Source organism: Salvia splendens, chromosome 7, assembly GCF_004379255.2.
Source record: "Salvia splendens isolate huo1 chromosome 7, SspV2, whole genome shotgun sequence".
NCBI classification, from domain to species: Eukaryota; Viridiplantae; Streptophyta; class Magnoliopsida; order Lamiales; family Lamiaceae; genus Salvia; species Salvia splendens.
The window spans coordinates 20,125,327-20,143,653 of NC_056038.1; the positions used below are offsets into that span (position 1 = coordinate 20,125,327).

Sequence of the window (18,327 nt, forward strand, 5' to 3'; positions counted from 1 at the left end):
CGGTCTACTAAAACAAAGACTTAGACTTTGTTATGTTCACTTATACATTTAAATATGCAATAAGCATCTATTAAATGTAAAACATAACAACATTACGACAAAAATAATTTGTTGCATTTATTGGAAAATAATAATTAGAGTATTACAGTATTCAATCAGTCGAAAGGTGATTTCTAGTATACAAACCTTACCAGAAGCATCCGACTGTTTTCGAACATCTCGAAGTTGTCCCTGAAGTTGTTCTCAAGGAAGAAAGAGTAGTTCTCCTTCTTGAACTTTGTTTCCAAAAGACCCATGACGTCGATCTTATGTGTTCTCACGAAATCGACGATTGCAGCTTGGGTGGGGAGTTGCTGCAATCCCCTTACATTCCACGTTGCAATAATCATTGGTCACCATCAGGATTGTCTTCTAGACCATCCTCCCAGTGGGTGGGGATATCATCCGTCTTCTTTGGCCAGGACCTGGATCTGGACTTTGATTTCCTTGTTTGACTGTGTTCCCCACCTCTGTCGGCATGGCTCAGTCAGGTTTCGGGACGGGCTCGTCGGGTATCGGTATCGGTCGAATGGCCTTGGCGGTCGTCTTTTGCCTTTGCTAAGCAATCGGTCTCGGCCTCTGACACCGATGCGTCCTCAAGAGCAACGTCCATCGGTGGTTGGGTATTCGAGACTCCTTTAGGTTGTTTCTTTTGTTTCTTCTTGGTCCCAGCCCCCACTTTGCCGTTAGAAGCGTTCTGATCAAGTTTCTCCGTCGGGGCCTCCACTTCCACTACTTCAAATTATGCTTCATTTCCGTTGCCAGTGTCGTCCTTAGGGTCAACACCAACACATATGCCTCCGTCATCTTTAGGTTCTACCCCTTCGTCGTTGTTTTCAGTCTGGGCCATCTCCCGTTGGATCCTCGGGTCACGGCTACGGCTTCTGTGTCGTCTATCCGCATTGACAAAGGGGGTCGGCTACTCCAACTGTGCATTCCCCGGTATGGCTGCCAAGATAGGCGGTAGAACGGCTGCGAGAATGTCATTTGCAAGGTTCTGATGGGAAGCCGTCGGAGCCTCCGCAGTCTTGATCGGGCCGGAGCTGGTCTTCTCGGCTAAAGGTGCAAACTTGTTCGGGGAAACCGGGATCTTAGAGAGGGCGGGCTTTCCCCTCCAATCGTCCAGCGTCTTGTCTCTAGGCCTCAGTGACTTCATATTCATCGGGTAAATTGTACCCGTTGGCTTCCATTGTTGTTGAGGACGCGATCTGGATCGCTCCCGTGGCCCAGACTTGCCAGACGGTCCCGCACCTAGAGCCCCGATGGCTGGCGTACCAGTTTCTGGTTGTTGGTTCAGGTGGATCCTTTTGGGCGGTTGCTGAACTCGGTTTCTCGGGACACTCGTTTCCCAGCCTCGGCTCTTTGATCGGTGGGAGGACCCTGTACCGTGCGCCTGTTTCCATTCCTCATCTCTGCCCCGGCACTCATCCGCGAAATGGCCATACATTTTGCAAGCATTGCAGAATTTAGGAAAGAACTCATACTCCACTTTTTGCTCAACAAAGTCCCCATTAGGCAACTGGATTGTGAGTGACTCCTTGGGCCTCCTCGCTGTGTCGATTATGACTTGTATGCGTGGACCATCCAGAGACTCACGTCTAAGTGTGCTGATGTCCGTTGAGAGTGGTGTGCCGAAGCATGATGCAATTTTACTCACCGCTGTGAGATTCCAGAGTTCCAGCGGTAGATCAACTAGTCTCAGCCAAATTGGAACCATGACCTCAGGCTCCATATCAGGGTCAAACTTTTTTGGCATGGGCTGGAGCACCAGCGGGATACCGAAGATATCGAACGGCCCCTGTTGTCGGATCTTCTCCATTGCTTCCTCACTTCCGAATTGAAAGCAGAGCCACCCCTTCCGGTGGAAGGTGACTCAGGATTTATGCTTCCATCTCCTCATGAGGTCGAAAATAGCCTCATTTTCGGGGAACCGCCCTGTGAACCTGCCAAGTAAACATGCATCCCATCCCCGAGGGACGGGGGTAATATCAGGCTCATCAAGTATAAGAAGATCGGTTTTAAGAAGACTTGTTGAGATAGAATGGAGATCCATGGAGTGAATTAGATGTTGGGCTCATACATTAGATAAATATCTAATTAAATCAATTAACCCATGATTTAATATATTATCCAATGGAATATTATTTTGTTCCACTAAAGAATAATAATGCACTCCTATCTAAATCAACAAATTACGAAGAACTTAGGTTCCATTTTATTTTATAATATTTTTCGCGTTTAAGATTATCTTAATCCATCAATTTAATTCTTTGCCTGCTATGTGACTTGATATAAATTAATTCTCCAAAGAGTTTTTCTAGTTTGAAACTTTATTTATTATTCATGGAATAAAATTCCAACTGCGCAGATTTCTGAATAATAAATTCATTTCTCAAACACCTCTTGGGGATGAAATCATACCACACTGGGCACGTGAATTTTATGAAATAATATTCCAATATTTTCATGTTATTCAACTACTACCACCCAAGATATCATGTTTCAGTTGTGAAAAACTCTCCCATATTGATAAGTCAAAGTGGCGTCTGATTAAATAAACAATATTATTATTTTCATAGACTAGGAAATACTAAAATTTCTGAAATATATTCTTTCAGTAGATAGAAATAAAGAATGTATTTCGTATTAGATCCTTTCTGCGCTTTACCACACTAGTGTTACTAATCTCTTCTTAGGTAAGAGAGAATTATCTCAAACACTACAACCATAACAATAGGTAGCCAAGGCCTATCTAGGTTGTGAACTCATTTTTTTCTTACTAGATCTGATCAAGTCCCCTACTGGAGAACCCATGAGAAATCATCAGATTCCCCTACTTTAACCTTCTTAGTACGAAGTCTTATATTATATTTCAATAATAAACCATTATATTATATTATTTATTCTCATAATTAGGTAAACAAGTGGATGTGGCGTTTCTTGTATACATGCACAAGTTGACTGTACAAAGGCATGTACGCTCGAAGCATCTTTTAGTATACAAACCCAAGCACCATGTAGTGAATTATGAGGCTGAAAAAGGCGGTCATTCTGGTAACAGTCGCTGGACGAGTAACCTGTATCAAGCGGTACACGAGGAGAAGAATTCTCGTGAAAGCGACTGTGAAAACCATGGATAGGATGGCGATTTAGATCCCTCTTGAAAGGTGGTTTAGAACCCTGTTGGTGCCAATGTCATTGTGGCTGATCGAATTCACCTTCCTCAAATTCATGGTGATCATAGGCATGATCAGATTCAGGTTTGTGTGAGGGTTCCAAACATGTGACCCTACGATCAGTAGCATCTATGCGTGACTCCAATTTGGAGAAACCAGCTAAGAGACGATCCAATTTGGTGTGAACTGGATCTGAAGTTGCGTTGTGGAAGAGATCGGATGAATAGTTGCCATCGGGACGTCATGAATGCGAGGTGAAGGCCCTATGAGTTCCTTGCGACTGACTCCCGACTGACGGCGAGATGGACCGATCGATGGTTCTGATGGATGTGAATCGGAGGGTATACCCCACTGAGATCCCGGTTGTCCCTGGTTAGCCATGAGTTCGGAATGAAAGCAATAGATGATACGACGTTGGTTGTATCTGAGACTAGGATCGACGGCGATGGAGCTCGGCGATCAAATTCAAGTTGCGTGCGGAGGGTTTTCTCCGTCAGGCAGTTAGTGTTAGGGTTTTGTATACTAGAAATCACCTTTCGAGTGATTAGATACTGTAAAACTCTAATGGTTATTTTCCAATAAATGCAACAGATTATTTTTGTCATAATATTATTATGTTTTACATTTAATGGTTGTTTATTGCATATTTAAATGTATGAGCAAACGTAACAAAGTCTAAGTCTTTGTTTTAGTAGACCGGTTGTGGGCGTCGTCCAATTTAAGGTAACACGGTCAGTTCTAAACAAAGAAAAATAAGAATTTCACAACCTAGATAGGCCTAGACTACCTATCGCGAAAGGTTGCAATGTCAGTCCGATTATTTCTAAACCTTATTGAAATAAGATGACGTTGGTGTGGTATAGCACTGAATGGATCTAACAGCAAGACGAGTCTTTATGCTATCTACTGAAAGACGAGGTCTTGAAAATTAATTTCTTAATCAATGTACGTTAGCATTGAGCATACGATATTGAGGATCCACTACTTTGACTTACCAAAGGTGCGGGTTTTTCATAACCCAACGATCCAAGTATATTGGGTAGTGGTGATCATTATCTAGAGGTGCTAGGATTGCTATTATGTTGAAACGTGCGCGAGGAGAGTCTCGTTTGATAACATCCACAAGAGGAGCTCGAAACGAGGTTTTATTATTCGGAACCTAGCTAGTTGGAGTTTGATTACTCTATGAATAATAAATAAGAGTTTCTTGCTAAGTCCACTCTTGGAATTCGAAATATGTTAATTAATTAAGTCTATAGCTGACATTAATTAATTAATGGATGTTTCTATCTTAAGCGCGGGAAATAAATCAAATGCAATTAAAGGAAATCCGGAATACTTGTAATTTCGGATTTGGAAGGCAGTGCAATATTACTTCTGTAGTGGCTGCTCGTAATATTCCAATATAAGCTTATATTAAATTGTGGGTTCAATTTAATTAGTAAAAAGGTAATAGGGTGAGGCATGTTCCAAATTCTTCCTTAGATCCCTGACTGGGCCCAATGTGTGACTTAATATAAATAGGAGAATAAAGGAGACAGAAAAAACAACAATTATTGTCAAAATTTTCGTCCCCCCTCTAAAGAGAGATCTCGAAAATTATGCTTCCTCCGTGAGCAGTTTCTGTCTTCCATTATTCGAGTCCTAGTACGTTGGTGAGATTTGCCCACACAAATATCAGCGTATAGTCCAGGACACCAGTCAGAAGATCCGAGGTCTTGTATTGAAGATCTTCACGTGGAGACGGAGCAAGCCATCATCGATTCTTGATTGAATCAACAAGGTAAATTGGTTAATTCCGTAGTAAGCATGTTTTAGGAATTTTATGTGCTAAAGCATGTTTTAATTCAAGTTATGAGCATGATACATGTGACAATTACGCGAATAGATTTTGTCTAAATAATCTGCTAAATAGATCAAATTCATGTGATCCGTTGTGAACGCACGCTTCCGCTGCCAGCCCCCTTCAGTTGGTATCAGAGCCAGCCTTTGGCTCTGATTATTTGGCTTTAAATTTCGCGAAATTCATGTATGCATGTGTTATTTGATTACGAAGCATGTTCTTGGTGTTTTTGTTTAATTTTATGCATGATGAACTCAAGAACTATCGAATCAAAAAACTTGAATTGCTCGAACGCACCACGTGCGATCGAGGTAGGGATGTCGAGACAGTGGGAGCCGGGAGCCGTGATCACGGGGAAACGCGCAGACGAGTAGGGACTCGTGCGCGCTGCCGGCTGAGACCACACGCACCAGACGAAACCCGGGTCAATTTCGATGCGGCGGTGACTGGCGCGGAGTGGTGGCTCGTCCGAGAGCCACCGAGACACCACGAGACACCAGGCCGAACCCTAGGCGGAAGGTCCGAGCTGGCCGAGAGCTCGCGCAAGCCGTCGAGACGCCTGGCCGAGACGGACGCGCGGTATCGCGCACCGTGTGCCGAGGCAGTGGGAGCGTCGTGCCTAGGACAGGCCGCGGCGGGGGACGAGCCACTGGCCGAGAGGAGCCGCGCCACCGCGCAAGCTCCTGGCCGAGGACCGCGTCACCCGACGTGCCGAGACGGCCGAGGAGCATCGACACCCGACGGTCGACACGACCGAGACGGGCGCTCGCAGTTGTCCGAGACACGACGATACCCGAAGGCTCGACGGGCCGAGACGCTGGCACGCCACCTGCGCGCCGATGTCCGAGACGCTACGTGCGTCGTGATTCGATGACGAACTCGTCGGATTTTCGTCGTTCATCGTTCGTGCGAACCTCGTACGATGAGATAACGATGAAAGATTATTTTGATGATTATTTAATTATTTTATTAAATGATATCATTAAAATATTATTATTTAATGGTAATAAAATCTTTTTGGAAGATTTACCTAGATTTTAGGAATATTTTTATTATTATCTATATCTATGGAAATAAATAATATTATTTTCATCCTAGATGATATAGATGAGAATAATTTAATAGTTTCCTAATATTTATCTAGATTTAAGCAATGTTTTTATTATTTTCTATATCTATGGAAATAAATAATAATATTTTGATTCCTAGATGATATGGATAAGAATAATTTAATAGTTTCCTAATATTTATATATCTAAGATCCTAAAAAGGATAGATATGTATGAATACATTAAATAATGAAATATCTCTTCCTAATCTTGAACATGGAATTAATTTGAATTTAATTTTTCATGTCTTATTAAGAATTAAATAATTCATTTATTTTAGTCAAATCTTATAGTAGACATGAATAAGAATTATATTCTAGAATAATTATTCCCTAAAGGAAGATACCAATTAATAAAAGATTTAATTGTTCGGTAGATTAAATACCAACAGAATTTAATTAAGCCTTAAACTGCCTCAAGGCTAAGGATAATTAAAGTAAAACCATAACCCAAAATATCTAAGCTATAATTACGAACTCAACGTTTGTATATGGTCTCCATCAATTGGTCTGCAATTTATGAAGCCTTTTTCTAATATTATCGCCACCTGCTCTGTGGGGACAATAATCCTAAGAAAATAGCAAGTTCATGAGGGCGGACTTCTCAAATATAAATAGTATGAACTAGAATGTAGTTTCCAATATTATCGCCACCTGCTCTGTGGGGACAATAATCCTAAGAAACTACGAGATTCAGAAGTTCAAACAGAATTTATGAGATAGCTAGATCTTGTTAGCAGCACATAAGCATTGTTATGGGAGTGTGTTGTATAAACAAGATTCTGTAATGCTAAAGAGATGGTCTTGCTTAGGCAACATTAGGCGGCCATGTCACTCTGTGGTCTCTGGACTATTCGTCGGTGTTGTGACCAGTAAAATTGTGAGATTTTAATGCGTATTGACTTCCTCTGGAGGGTACAAAATTTAAATTTTACAGTTGTAAGATTTTGAAAAGTTTTATGGTTAATCTAATCAAACTTCTTACATAAGTTTATGACAATAGTAAAATACTCTGTTTTGCAGTGCAAATCAAATCGTCAATATGTCGTTTAATCCTCTTTCCGCAATTCTCAAAGAAAATAAACTCGAGGGCCAAAATTACATAGAATGGAAACAAAATTTGGACATCGTTCTCACAGCAGATGAGTACATCTTTGTGCTCACCACCCCGCGACCTCCAGTGCCGCCGGCTAACGCTACGGCAGGAGTCAGAGATGCACACAGACGGTGGCATAAGGCGAATGAGATGGCTAAGTGCTACATGTGGGCTTCTATGTCTTCGGTACTCAAGCATCAGCATTCAGCCATGGAAACAGCCACCGAGATTATGCAGAATCTCAAAAATCTTATTGGTACTCAGAATCGAACGGCTAAGTCTCAAGCCTTTCGGAGTATCATGTGGAAGACAATGAAGGAAGGCTCGTCTGTGAGGGACCACGTCCTCGAGATGATGGGCCACCTCAACCAAATTGAGGTCTTGGGAGGGACGATCGATCCCGAGTCCCAGGTGACTATTATCCTTCAAAGTCTTCCCCCTAGCTTCCAACAGTTCAAGCTCAACTTCGAGATGAACAAAAGGAATTACACCTTGGCAGAGATGTTGACTGAACTTCAGTCGGCAGAGGACCTTATGGTCCAGGCTAAGGCGGCCATGATGATTTCGGCGCCTCGTTCCTCTGGCTTAAAGCCTAGCAAAGGAAAAAGACAGGCACCGAACTCAGGACCGGCCAAGATAGCTAAGGGAAAGAAGAAGAGGGCTAACAAGAAGCCCACGGGGAAGTGTTTCAAGTGTGGAGAGAAGGGGCATTGGAAGCCAGACTGTCCTAAACGGGGCAAGGCTACAGGTATGCACCAGGCTCTAGTTGTCGAGTCTTGTTTGACTTCGACATCTATTTGCACTTGGTTTATTGACACAGGAGCCACTGATCATATTTGTTTTGATCATGACTTAATGCAGGTGACAAGACGGCTACATGATCGTGAGATCGAAGTCCAGCTGGGCGACGCTACCAAAGTGGCGGCCGTTGCAGTGGGAGACATTTATTTGCGTTTTAGTAGTGATAGATTTTTGATTTTGAAGAATGTTTTGTTGATACCTTCTTTTAGAAGAAATTTAATTTCAGTTTCTAAATTGGTTTATGATGGATATTCGATTTCTTTTAATGACAACTGCGTTATTAAGAAAGATGGTTCTTATATCTGTCGTGGTATCATGGAAAACAATCTGTACACAATCACTTCTACACAGTTTAATAATCGCAAATCAGAACTCAATACAACATCTACAATTTCAAAGAAACGAAAGGAACCTTCAAGTTCAATGAACGAAATGTACTTGTGGCACCTTAGACTTGGTCATGCCAATGAAAGGAGGATCCATTCTCTTGTTCAACAAGATCTTATCAAAGGTCTAGAGGAGGAACCTTTTCATAAGTGTGAGTCATGCTTAGAAGGCAAGATGACCAAGAGGCCTTTTAAGGCTAAGGGAAATAGGGCCAAGGAAGTACTTCAGCTAGTTCATTCCGATGTATGTAGACCAATGTCAACTGAGGCAAGAGGTGGTTTTCGATACTTCATCACATTTATTGATGACTTCTCGAAAATTGGATATGTCTACTTGATGCGTCACAAGTCAGAGTCTTTTGACAAGTTTAAAGACTTTAAGACTCTTGTGGAGAAGTATCATGGGAAGAATATCAAATGCCTACGATCTGATCGTGGAGGCGAATACCTCAGTGCCAAATTTTCGGACTACTTATCGGAAGTGGGAATTCAATCCCAACTGACTGCGCCGGGCACGTCCCAGCAGAACGGCGTGGCTGAAAGAAGGAACATGACCTTATTAAACATGGTTCGATCGATGATGAGTTATGCACGTCTGCCTATTTCATTTTGGGGACATGCCTTGCTTTCCGCAAGTCACATTTTAGACAATTTACCATCAAAATCCGTACCTAAAACTCCATATGAGTTGTGGACTGGGCGTAAGCCCAATCTAGCACATCTCAAGGTTTGGGGTTGCCCGGCTCATGTATTTGAACAGGATCCAACTAAGCTAGGATCTAAGACAGAGGTATGTTTATTTATACCCAAAGGAACGAAAGGTTATGAATTCTTTAATCTCCGAGATAAGAAAGTCATTGTGAGCACTCACGCGACATTCTTAGAGGAAGACTATGTAATGAATCATAAACCCAGCAGTGAAGTGGCTCTTGATGAGCTAACTTCAGTCACAAGTTCCATTAACCAAGAACAAGTACCAAGTGTACAAACAATTCCCGAAACTTCAACTTCTACTCAAAATATTGTAGTGACGCGCCGCAGTGGGAGGGTCTCACATGAGCCCGACTGATACATTGGTTTGGGAGAATCTATGGATCACTCATCGGACAACAATGTATTAGATCCCTGGAACTTTGCGGAGGCGCAGACAGATATCGATCATTGCGAATGGGTAAAAGCAATGGATTCAAAACTACAATCTATGATAGACAAAGACGTCTACGATTTGTCCGTCCTACCCGAAGGTTGTACTGCCATTGAGAGCAAGTGGATATATAAACGTAAACTTGGACCCGATGGACGAGTTAAAGTCTTCAAAGCAAGACTAGTGGCCAAGGGGTATACCTAAAAGGAAGGCATCGATTATGATGAGACCTTCTCCCCAGTGGCCATGCTCAAATCGATCCGGATACTGTTGTCTATTGCAGCTTATATGGATTGGGATGTATGGCAGATGGACGTTAAGACTGCATTCCTAAACGGCAGTCTTGAGGAGACCATCTACATGGAACAACCTGAAGGATATGCCATAAAGGGCAAAGAACACATGGTTTGGAAGCTTAACAAGGCCATTTCTGGCCTCAAGCAAGCATCTAGATCGTGGAACCAATATTTCGATCAAACTGTTTGCAAGTTTGGATTCCAAAAAGTGCCCAAGTGAAAGCTGCGTGTATAAGAAAGTTGATAAGGGGAATGTGGTGTTCTTAGTTTTATATGTAGATGACATTCTTCTAATTGGAAACAATAAAAAGATGTTGTCATCAGTTCGAACATGGTTATCAAACCAGTTCGAGATGAAGGAAATGGGAGACGCGGGACACATCCTCGGGATCAAGGTTCTTCGGAATCGAGAGAAGAAGATGTTGTGCTTATCTCAAGAATCTTACATCGAAACAGTACTTAGTCGTTTTAGCATGCAGGACGCCAAGAAAGGTTTCTTACCTTTTAGACATGGCATCCATTTATCTCAAGAGATGTGCCCTAAAACGCCGTCTGAGATACAAGCAATGAGAAGGATTCCATATGCTTCGGCAGTTGGAAGTCTCAGGTATGCTATGCTTTGTACTAGACCAGATATTTGCTTTGCTGTTGGCATGGTGGCAAGATATCAGTCGAATCCGGGCCAAGGACATTGGACTGCCGTAAAGAACATACTCAAGTACCTTAAACGGACTAAGGACTATGCTCTAGTTTACAATGCAGCGGAGCTCTGTCCTTTGGGATATACTGACTCAGACTTTCAAGCTGATCAGGACTTGAGAAAATCTACTTCAGGATATGTGTTCAGCTTAGGAGGTGGAGCCGTAATTTGGAAGAGTGTGAAGCAGAAATGCATCGCGGACTCGACCATGGAAGCCGAGTATGTGGCAGCTTCGGAGGCTGCAAAAGAGGCTGTATGGTTCAAGAACTTCCTTATGGATTTAGGTGTGGTTTCGAATCTGCCCAAGAGCATCACCATTTATTGTGACAATTCTGGTGCTGTGGCAAACTCGAAAGAACTAAGAGCTCACAAAGCGAGCAAACACATAGAGCGGAAGTATCATATCATTAGAGATATAGTGCAGAGAGGAGACATAAAAGTGGTCAAGATTGCGTCAGAGAACAACCTGGCAGATCCTTTTACAAATGCTTTGGCGGTAAAACCGTTCGAGTGCCACGTTGAAGGTATGGGAGTTCGACTCATTCAAGACCTCAACTCGCTTTCAGTATAAGTGGGAGAAATTTATATGTGTGCACTACTATTTTGTATACTCGAAAGCTATTTTGAGTATAAGTGGGAGATTGTTAGAGTTTTATATACTAGAAATCACCTTTCAAGTGATTGGATACTGTAAAACTCTAATGGTTATTTTCTAATAAATGCAACAGATTATTTTTGTCATAATATTGTTATGTTTTACATTTAATGGTTGTTTATTGCATATTTAAATGTATGAGCAAACGTAACAAAGTCTAAGTCTTTGTTTTAGTAGACTGGTTGTGGGCGTCGTCCAATTTAAGGTAACATGGTCAGTTCTAAACAAAGAAAAATAAGAATTTCACAACCTAGATAGGCCTAGACTACCTATCGCGAAAGGTTGCAATGTCAGTCCGATTATTTCTAAACCTTATTGAAATAAGATGACGTTGGTGTGGTATAGCACTGAATGGATCTAACAGCAAGACGAGTCTTTATGCTATCTACTGAAAGACGAGGTCTTGAAAATTAATTTCTTAATCGATGTACGTTAGCATTGAGCATACGATATTGAGGATCCACTACTTTGACTTACCAAGGGTGCGGGTATTTCATAACCCAACGATCCAGGTATATTGGGTAGTGGTGATCATTATCTAGAGGTGCTAGGATTGCTATTATGTTGAAACGTGCGCGAGGAGAGTCTCGTTTGATAACATCCACAAGAGGAGCTCGAAACGAGGTTTTATTATTCGGAACCTAGCTAGTTGGAGTTTGATTACTCTATGAATAATAAATAAGAGTTTCTTGCTAAGTCCACTCTTGGAATTCGAAATATGTTAATTAATTAAGTCTATAGCAGACATTAATTAATTAATGGATGTTTCTATCTTAAGCGCGGGAAATAAATCAAATGCAATTAAAGGAACCCGGAATACTTGTAATTTCGGATTTGGAAGGCAGTGCAATATTACTTCTGTAGTGGCTGCTCGTAATATTCCAATATAAGCTTATATTAAATTGTGGGTTCAATTTAATTAGTAAAAAGCTAATTGGGTGAGGCCTGTTCCAAATTCTTCCTTAGATCCCTGACTGGGCCCAATGTGTGACTTAATATAAATAGGAGAATAAAGGAGACAGAAAAACACAACAATTATTGTCAAAATTTTCGTCCCCCCTCTAAAGAGAGATCTCGAAAATTGTGCTTCCTCCGTGAGCAGTTTCTGTCTTCCATTATTCGAGTCCTAGTACATTGGTTAGATTTGCCCACACAAATATCAGCGTATAGTCCCGGACACCAGTCAGAAGATCCGAGGTCTTGTATTGAAGATCTTCACGTGGAGACGGAGCAAGCCATCATCGATTCTTGATTGAATCAACAAGGTAAATTGGCTAATTCCGTAGTAAGCATGTTTTAGGAATTTTATGTGCTAAAGCATGTTTTAATTCAAGTTATGAGCATGATACATGTGACAATTACGCGAATAGATTTTGTCTAAATAATCTGCTAAATATATCAAATTCATGTGATCCGTTGTGAACGCACGCTTCCGCTGCCAGCCCCCTTCAGTTAGAGCAGTTTAGTGAAAGTGAGCGAAAGCAACAATTTGGGAATAAACAAATCATATTATAGATAGTTTGACAAGTCCCCTTTTTATATTCTAGGACCCTAGGGCGGTTCGACCTCCTATATCTCGGGAAAGAACCGCAAAGAAAACCCGAGATAGAGCTTATACATACGTTCGACACTTATAACACCATAATAAAACAATAGTTCAGAAAGGTTACATACAATACTAAATTAGTAAGGCTAAATTATCTAAGTAATACTCCCCCCGTCCCACGTTACATGAGGCGTTTCTTTTCGGCTCGGTATTTAAGAAAGTTGTGTTTAGTGAATTAAATAAAGTAAAATAAAGTAGAAGGGAGAATAAAGTAAGAGAGATGAGAGAGAGTAAAATAAAAGAAAGAATAAAGTATGTGTGATTAGATGTTTTGTTTTTAGCCAAAAAAAGAAATGACTCAATTAACTTGGGACAACCCTAAATGGAATACGACTCAAGTAACTTGGGACGAAGGGGGTAAAATGTAAGCACGATCATCTCGGCCCACAATCGTTGAGGCGATTGGGCTGCCGAGTCTTCCTTTTTGGACGAACGCTGCTCTTCCTTCTGGTATGAACTTGTGGCACCTGTTCGGGTTCTGGAATGGCAACATCATCCAGCTCTTGCTGTTCCACTACCTTTGTGACTTCGGAGTGGTTGAAAACCGTATCAGTGTGTGACTATGTGTGATTGTGTGTGTGTAATAGTGTGTGTTTATGTATGTGTGTGTGTTTTACGGTGTGACAGTGTGTGCGATTGTGTGTGACTATGTGTGTTTGTGTGTGGTGTGTTTATGTAGTGTGTGAAAGCGTTCAATTTTATAATTATTTGGAATTTCAATTTTCTACTTTTGATATGGAATTCAAATTGTGGAATTGAGAGGAATTGGAATTGTAATTCAATTCCAAATCCATATAATTTGTGGTACCGAACATCGGATTTGGAATTGAAGGCTCCAATTCCAATTCCGCGATACCGAACGGAGCCTGAGTGAATTTCATTCACATACTATTCTATTTATAAAACTTCTTTTGATCCTAAAAATACTTTCATGATAGACATATCATCAAAATGTATAAAAGCCATGAAACTAATGCAACATTGTTTTAATTATTGTCTAATAGAGTTATGTCAACTACTCAGAAAGTTATGTCAACACTAATATTCATAATGATATTTATGGCTAGAACAAATCAATAATTCAATAACTAACACGAATTTTTCACTTGAAAACATAAGTAGATTACTTTGAAAAGAAATACTACTACACCTATGAAATTAACCAAACAACGAGCCGACGACGCGGAATAGGAATGGAGGACCCAATTATTTTGGGAGGTCCATGACCTTTAGCCATGATGGACGGCTGGAAATATCTAGCCACCAATTGTGGAGATTTTTCCTCCGTTTGATCAAATCCTCCATACCTCCTTCCTCCATAAGGAACCTCGTGTTTGGAAGGTGGGTCAGATCTGCTATGGTGAACCTCTCCCCACCCAAATATTTGCTCTTGGACAGCCTCTCCTCGTACACGTCGAGCACTTTCTCCAATTTACCCTTGCAATCTCGGACTAATTCCATGTCGCCCACTTGACCCTGTTGGGGTAAAACCACAAGCTGGAGGACCATTGTGTAAATCAATGGATTGTAGTTGTTGACTTCTACTTCCATCCATTGGTCCACCAAGGCTCTATCTTCTAATGTTTCACCCAATAGATTTGTGCCACCTTGGCTTGCGCTTTTTGCTGAGTAGTACCTGATTATTGCCCTAGATTCTGTTCTCCAGGTGAAATTATTGTGTCATTTAGTAATTTGCTAGTTTATATGTGGGACAATTTGTAAGAAAGAAGAATATAGTGAATTACCAAAAAGCTTGAAATCTCCATCCTCTATGGAAGGGACTTGTCCAAAGGGCTGCAAAAAATGCGATTAACTATTGTTATATAACTGCCGTCCTATTACAAATAGTTTTTCTTTTGAATTTTAACGTTTAGTAATATCATTTCAATTTTTTTCTATTACATTATTTTTTCTTTATTAATTCACAATACAACATTACATAAAAGTTTGTGCTGAAAAGTAAATGTTTCATTTAGGGATGTTAGTATAGCTCGCAACTCGTGGACTCGCCCGAATAGCCCGTTAAATTTAAAAGATTAGGGCTGGAAATTTGTAGTACGATAAAATTATAACCTGATTAACTCGCAACCCGAATAGGACTAACTAGGAAACCCAATGGGCTAGCCCGGAAACCCGATAAAATTTCTATTATTCTATTTGTTTGACTCCTAATTGACACTTAATTGATTATTTTTATATTATAAATAACTAAAAAAATAACCTTCATTTCTGTATTAATATACATATTTTATGCTAAGTTTTTTTTCAATGTAGATAAATAAATAAAAACTTTGAATTCACTAAAACAATATTATAAATTTCTAAACATGCTTTAAAATTTCTAAAAATATGCTTATGTTTTAGTTTATTTATAAAAATCGTAAAATTAATATTTGATCATGTTTGAGTTTAAGCATATATCTCAAATATATCATAAATAAATGTTTCACATCCTATAAGAAACTAATTTTCATCTTTATGTATTGGAGTGATCGTATGTTTATTTTATCGGCAGTAACCCGATTACTCCAGTGGTCTAGCCTGAAACTCGAACCTTTAGAGTTAGAGTTGAACTTTTATAGCCCGATTAGTCTGCATCTGATTGACCCACAATCCGAGTAGGGTTGGTCTGAAACCCACTGGGCTGATCCGATTGACATCCCTAATTTCATATTTAATGGGGCGGAGGGGATACATTATAAAGCTACTAAAAACGTGTAAATAGTTAGATTGAGATGAAATTCCGTTATTGTGATTCCATAATAACAGTAGTGGCATCTTGTTTTGCTCCATAAACTTAGTTTTTGGTGTGGTGAATCATTTCAACACTTTAATTTAATACTTATACATAAAATCATTCATAAACAATTACCTGTCTTAGTAGATTTTGTGGTTGTTTCTGCTCTCCAGATTGAAGATCAACTTTTATGAGATCAAATTGAAATCCTAACTCGAAAAGGCAAGCCATAACCCTCTGTGGGCAAGCTGCATAGGTGGCACCATAAACTTTAACCACCATTTTGCCCAATGAATTAACTTAGAAAATATTTCTGTGTTGATTTATTGAAATGCTTGTGATTTCTAGCTACCAAAACATATGTCCAAATTTATTTATATATTGAAAGAGCAGGGAACGGTGGTTGGTTGCACGGTGCTGGAGTTCTACTCACCATTCTAAATTTATTTTTTTAGTTTAAAGTTGGTTGGAAATTGAGAAATTTTTTGGCTTTAATTTTATTTTCTGAAAACAGGTTTTTTTTAGAAGAATGTTTAGTTGACAGCCATGAACAGATGATGATAATACACAAATTCAATAAGAGATCTTGTAGTATTAAAATCAAGGTTTTTAGAAATGAAGTGAAATAGCATTAATTTTGATACTCATATTTTTAGTAAAACATTTGTTATTTTTAGTTATTGATGGTTGGGCGAATTTTTGATGGTAGTAAATGCAGGTAATGAATATAGATCACGACACAAGGAATTACGTGGTTCGATTTACTGAGGTAAATCTACGTCCACGGGAAGAAAGGAGGGCAAGATTGTATTGCTTGATCTGGTTTACCAGCTTACAAATACAGACTTGCTATATGTTATTTGATGTCTCGAGAGCCCCCTTCTATCTGATCTAAGTTCTATTTATACATTGAACTAAGATCGTGGCTTGCATCACCACTAACTAGGTCGTGGCTTGCATCACCACTAACTAAGTAGTGGATGTCGTGGAGGTCATGAGATCCTGCATGGGTCCACTATCTCTTTGTTTGGTCCGCTATCCTGCATGAGTTGACACCACTAAATAGATCGTGTAGTGGAGGTCGTGGAGGTTCTGCATGAGTCCACTATCTCCCAGTTCGGTCGAATACTGAGACCGAACTTCTGAACTATTGCCGAGCAGCTTTTGCCGATCTGAGAGTAGAGCTTGATTGGTCGGCTTTTACCGAGCTGTAGGCTGGAGCCGAACTCTTTGGTAATGCCGAACTGATTGGTTGGCTTTTACCGAGCTGTAGGCTGGGGCCGAACTCTTTGGTAACGCCGAACTGATACTCTTCCTTGGGCTTTGGGCTGATGGGCCGTCACTGCTATTGGGCTTGTTTAGTACGTACCCCATCACTACCCCCCCCGAAAAGCGAAGTGAATCACTTCGGCGAAGCGAGTCACTTCGGCATTCTGGATAAAGGTACGGGGGAGGCTGACGTCAGGGGACGTGCCTTGCGCGTGACTGCATTAAATGCGACAGTAAAATCCGGCCGTTGAATCCTGAAAAGGTGGGATTCGAAACGGTGCGATGATTTTTGAAATCTTCTCCGAATCTGATAAATACGTCCTTTCTTCATCAGTTGAACACTTTTGCTATTGCTTCTTCTGCAATCTCTCTCTTTTGCGTAAAAATTTCCTTCCGCTTTCGAGAATTTCTTCAGAATTTCTTCAGACTTTCAAAGAGTAAGAACCATGTCTTCTTCTTCTTCTTCTGAGTCAGGTAGCGGTAGGAAAGGGGATAAGGGGTCTTCTAGCCGGAAGGAATCCGGGGAGAAGACCGTAGAGTATTTTCACAGCATCTTGAGTAAGGATACTGTGATATCCTTACACGAAAAATATTTTTTCCTGGGGGGAAGGTTGCGATTCCCGACGACCTTCATAGGGCTGACTCGCCGCCGGAGGGTTACGCCACCGTTTATGAAGCCGGCTTGGAATGCGGGCTTCGTTTCCCTCTTCCCCCTGCCTTTGTAGAGCTGCTAGATTTTTTTCAACTCCCTTTAGGTCAGGTGACTCCGAACTCTTGGAGGCACTTATCGGCCTTTGCTGCCGAACTGCGTAGGCTAGATAAGGATCTGTCTCTGAGGGCAATCCTTAATTTCTTCCAGTTTAAGAGGAAAGGATCTTGGTTTTACTTGATCCCTTTACAGCCTTTTAGGGCCTTCTGCAAAACCAAGTGGCCAAAGTGGCAACATCGCTTCTTTTTTTATAATAGGACAGCGGCTCCGGGCTTTCCTTGGAGAGGGCCGAAGTCCGTGATTCCTCATCCTCGGTTAGAACCGTTGGACGAGCTCGAGGGCGAGCTCAATAAGATTCCTATGATTAGGAAGCAGTACCTGGAGTCTGAGCTCGTCAAGGGCGACTTCGTGTTCGACTCCTCGTCTTCGGATGAAGAGACCGAGGGTGAGGAATTCTTTTTTGTGTCTTACTGCTTTTGTGGCGAAAACTAACTTTGCTTTCTTGCTTTTTGGCAGTGTACATGCTGAATAAGATTAGCCGCAAATCCTCCGAGCTTAAGGAGCCGGAGAAAGAGAAGGCTACCAGCTCGGCGCCTGATGCCGAGAAGAATCCGAAGAGGCAGAAGACCTCTTCTTCGGATCCAAAAAAGCCGGAGTCCACTTCGGCAAAGGGGAAGGGGAAGACCCAGAAGCCCCCAAGAGCGCCAGAGAAAGACGTGGTCTTGGCGCCTCCTTCGGAACATATCTGTGAGCCATTTTTAT

The 18,327-nt window shown here is 41.0% G+C and overlaps 1 protein-coding gene across 2 annotated transcripts; it reads right to left on the reverse strand.

The window, feature by feature from the left end:
* Positions 1-13,877: 13,877 nt before the first annotated feature.
* Positions 13,878-15,921, reverse strand: LOC121811539 (glutathione S-transferase F11-like). Of its 2 annotated transcripts, none has more exons than XM_042212421.1 (3): positions 15,723-15,921; positions 14,596-14,644; positions 13,878-14,505 (listed from the first exon to the last, which is right to left on the reverse strand). In XM_042212421.1, the coding sequence occupies exons 1-3, from the start codon at positions 15,867-15,869 to the stop codon at positions 14,057-14,059; spliced, it is 645 nt and encodes a 214-aa protein (XP_042068355.1). In that variant the 5' UTR covers positions 15,870-15,921; the 3' UTR covers positions 13,878-14,056. The 2 variants fall into 2 exon arrangements, with proteins under 2 accessions (XP_042068355.1, XP_042068354.1); XM_042212420.1 differs by having other exon boundaries at positions 13,878-14,498; positions 14,596-14,663.
* Between the last annotated feature and the right edge of the window lie 2,406 nt (positions 15,922-18,327).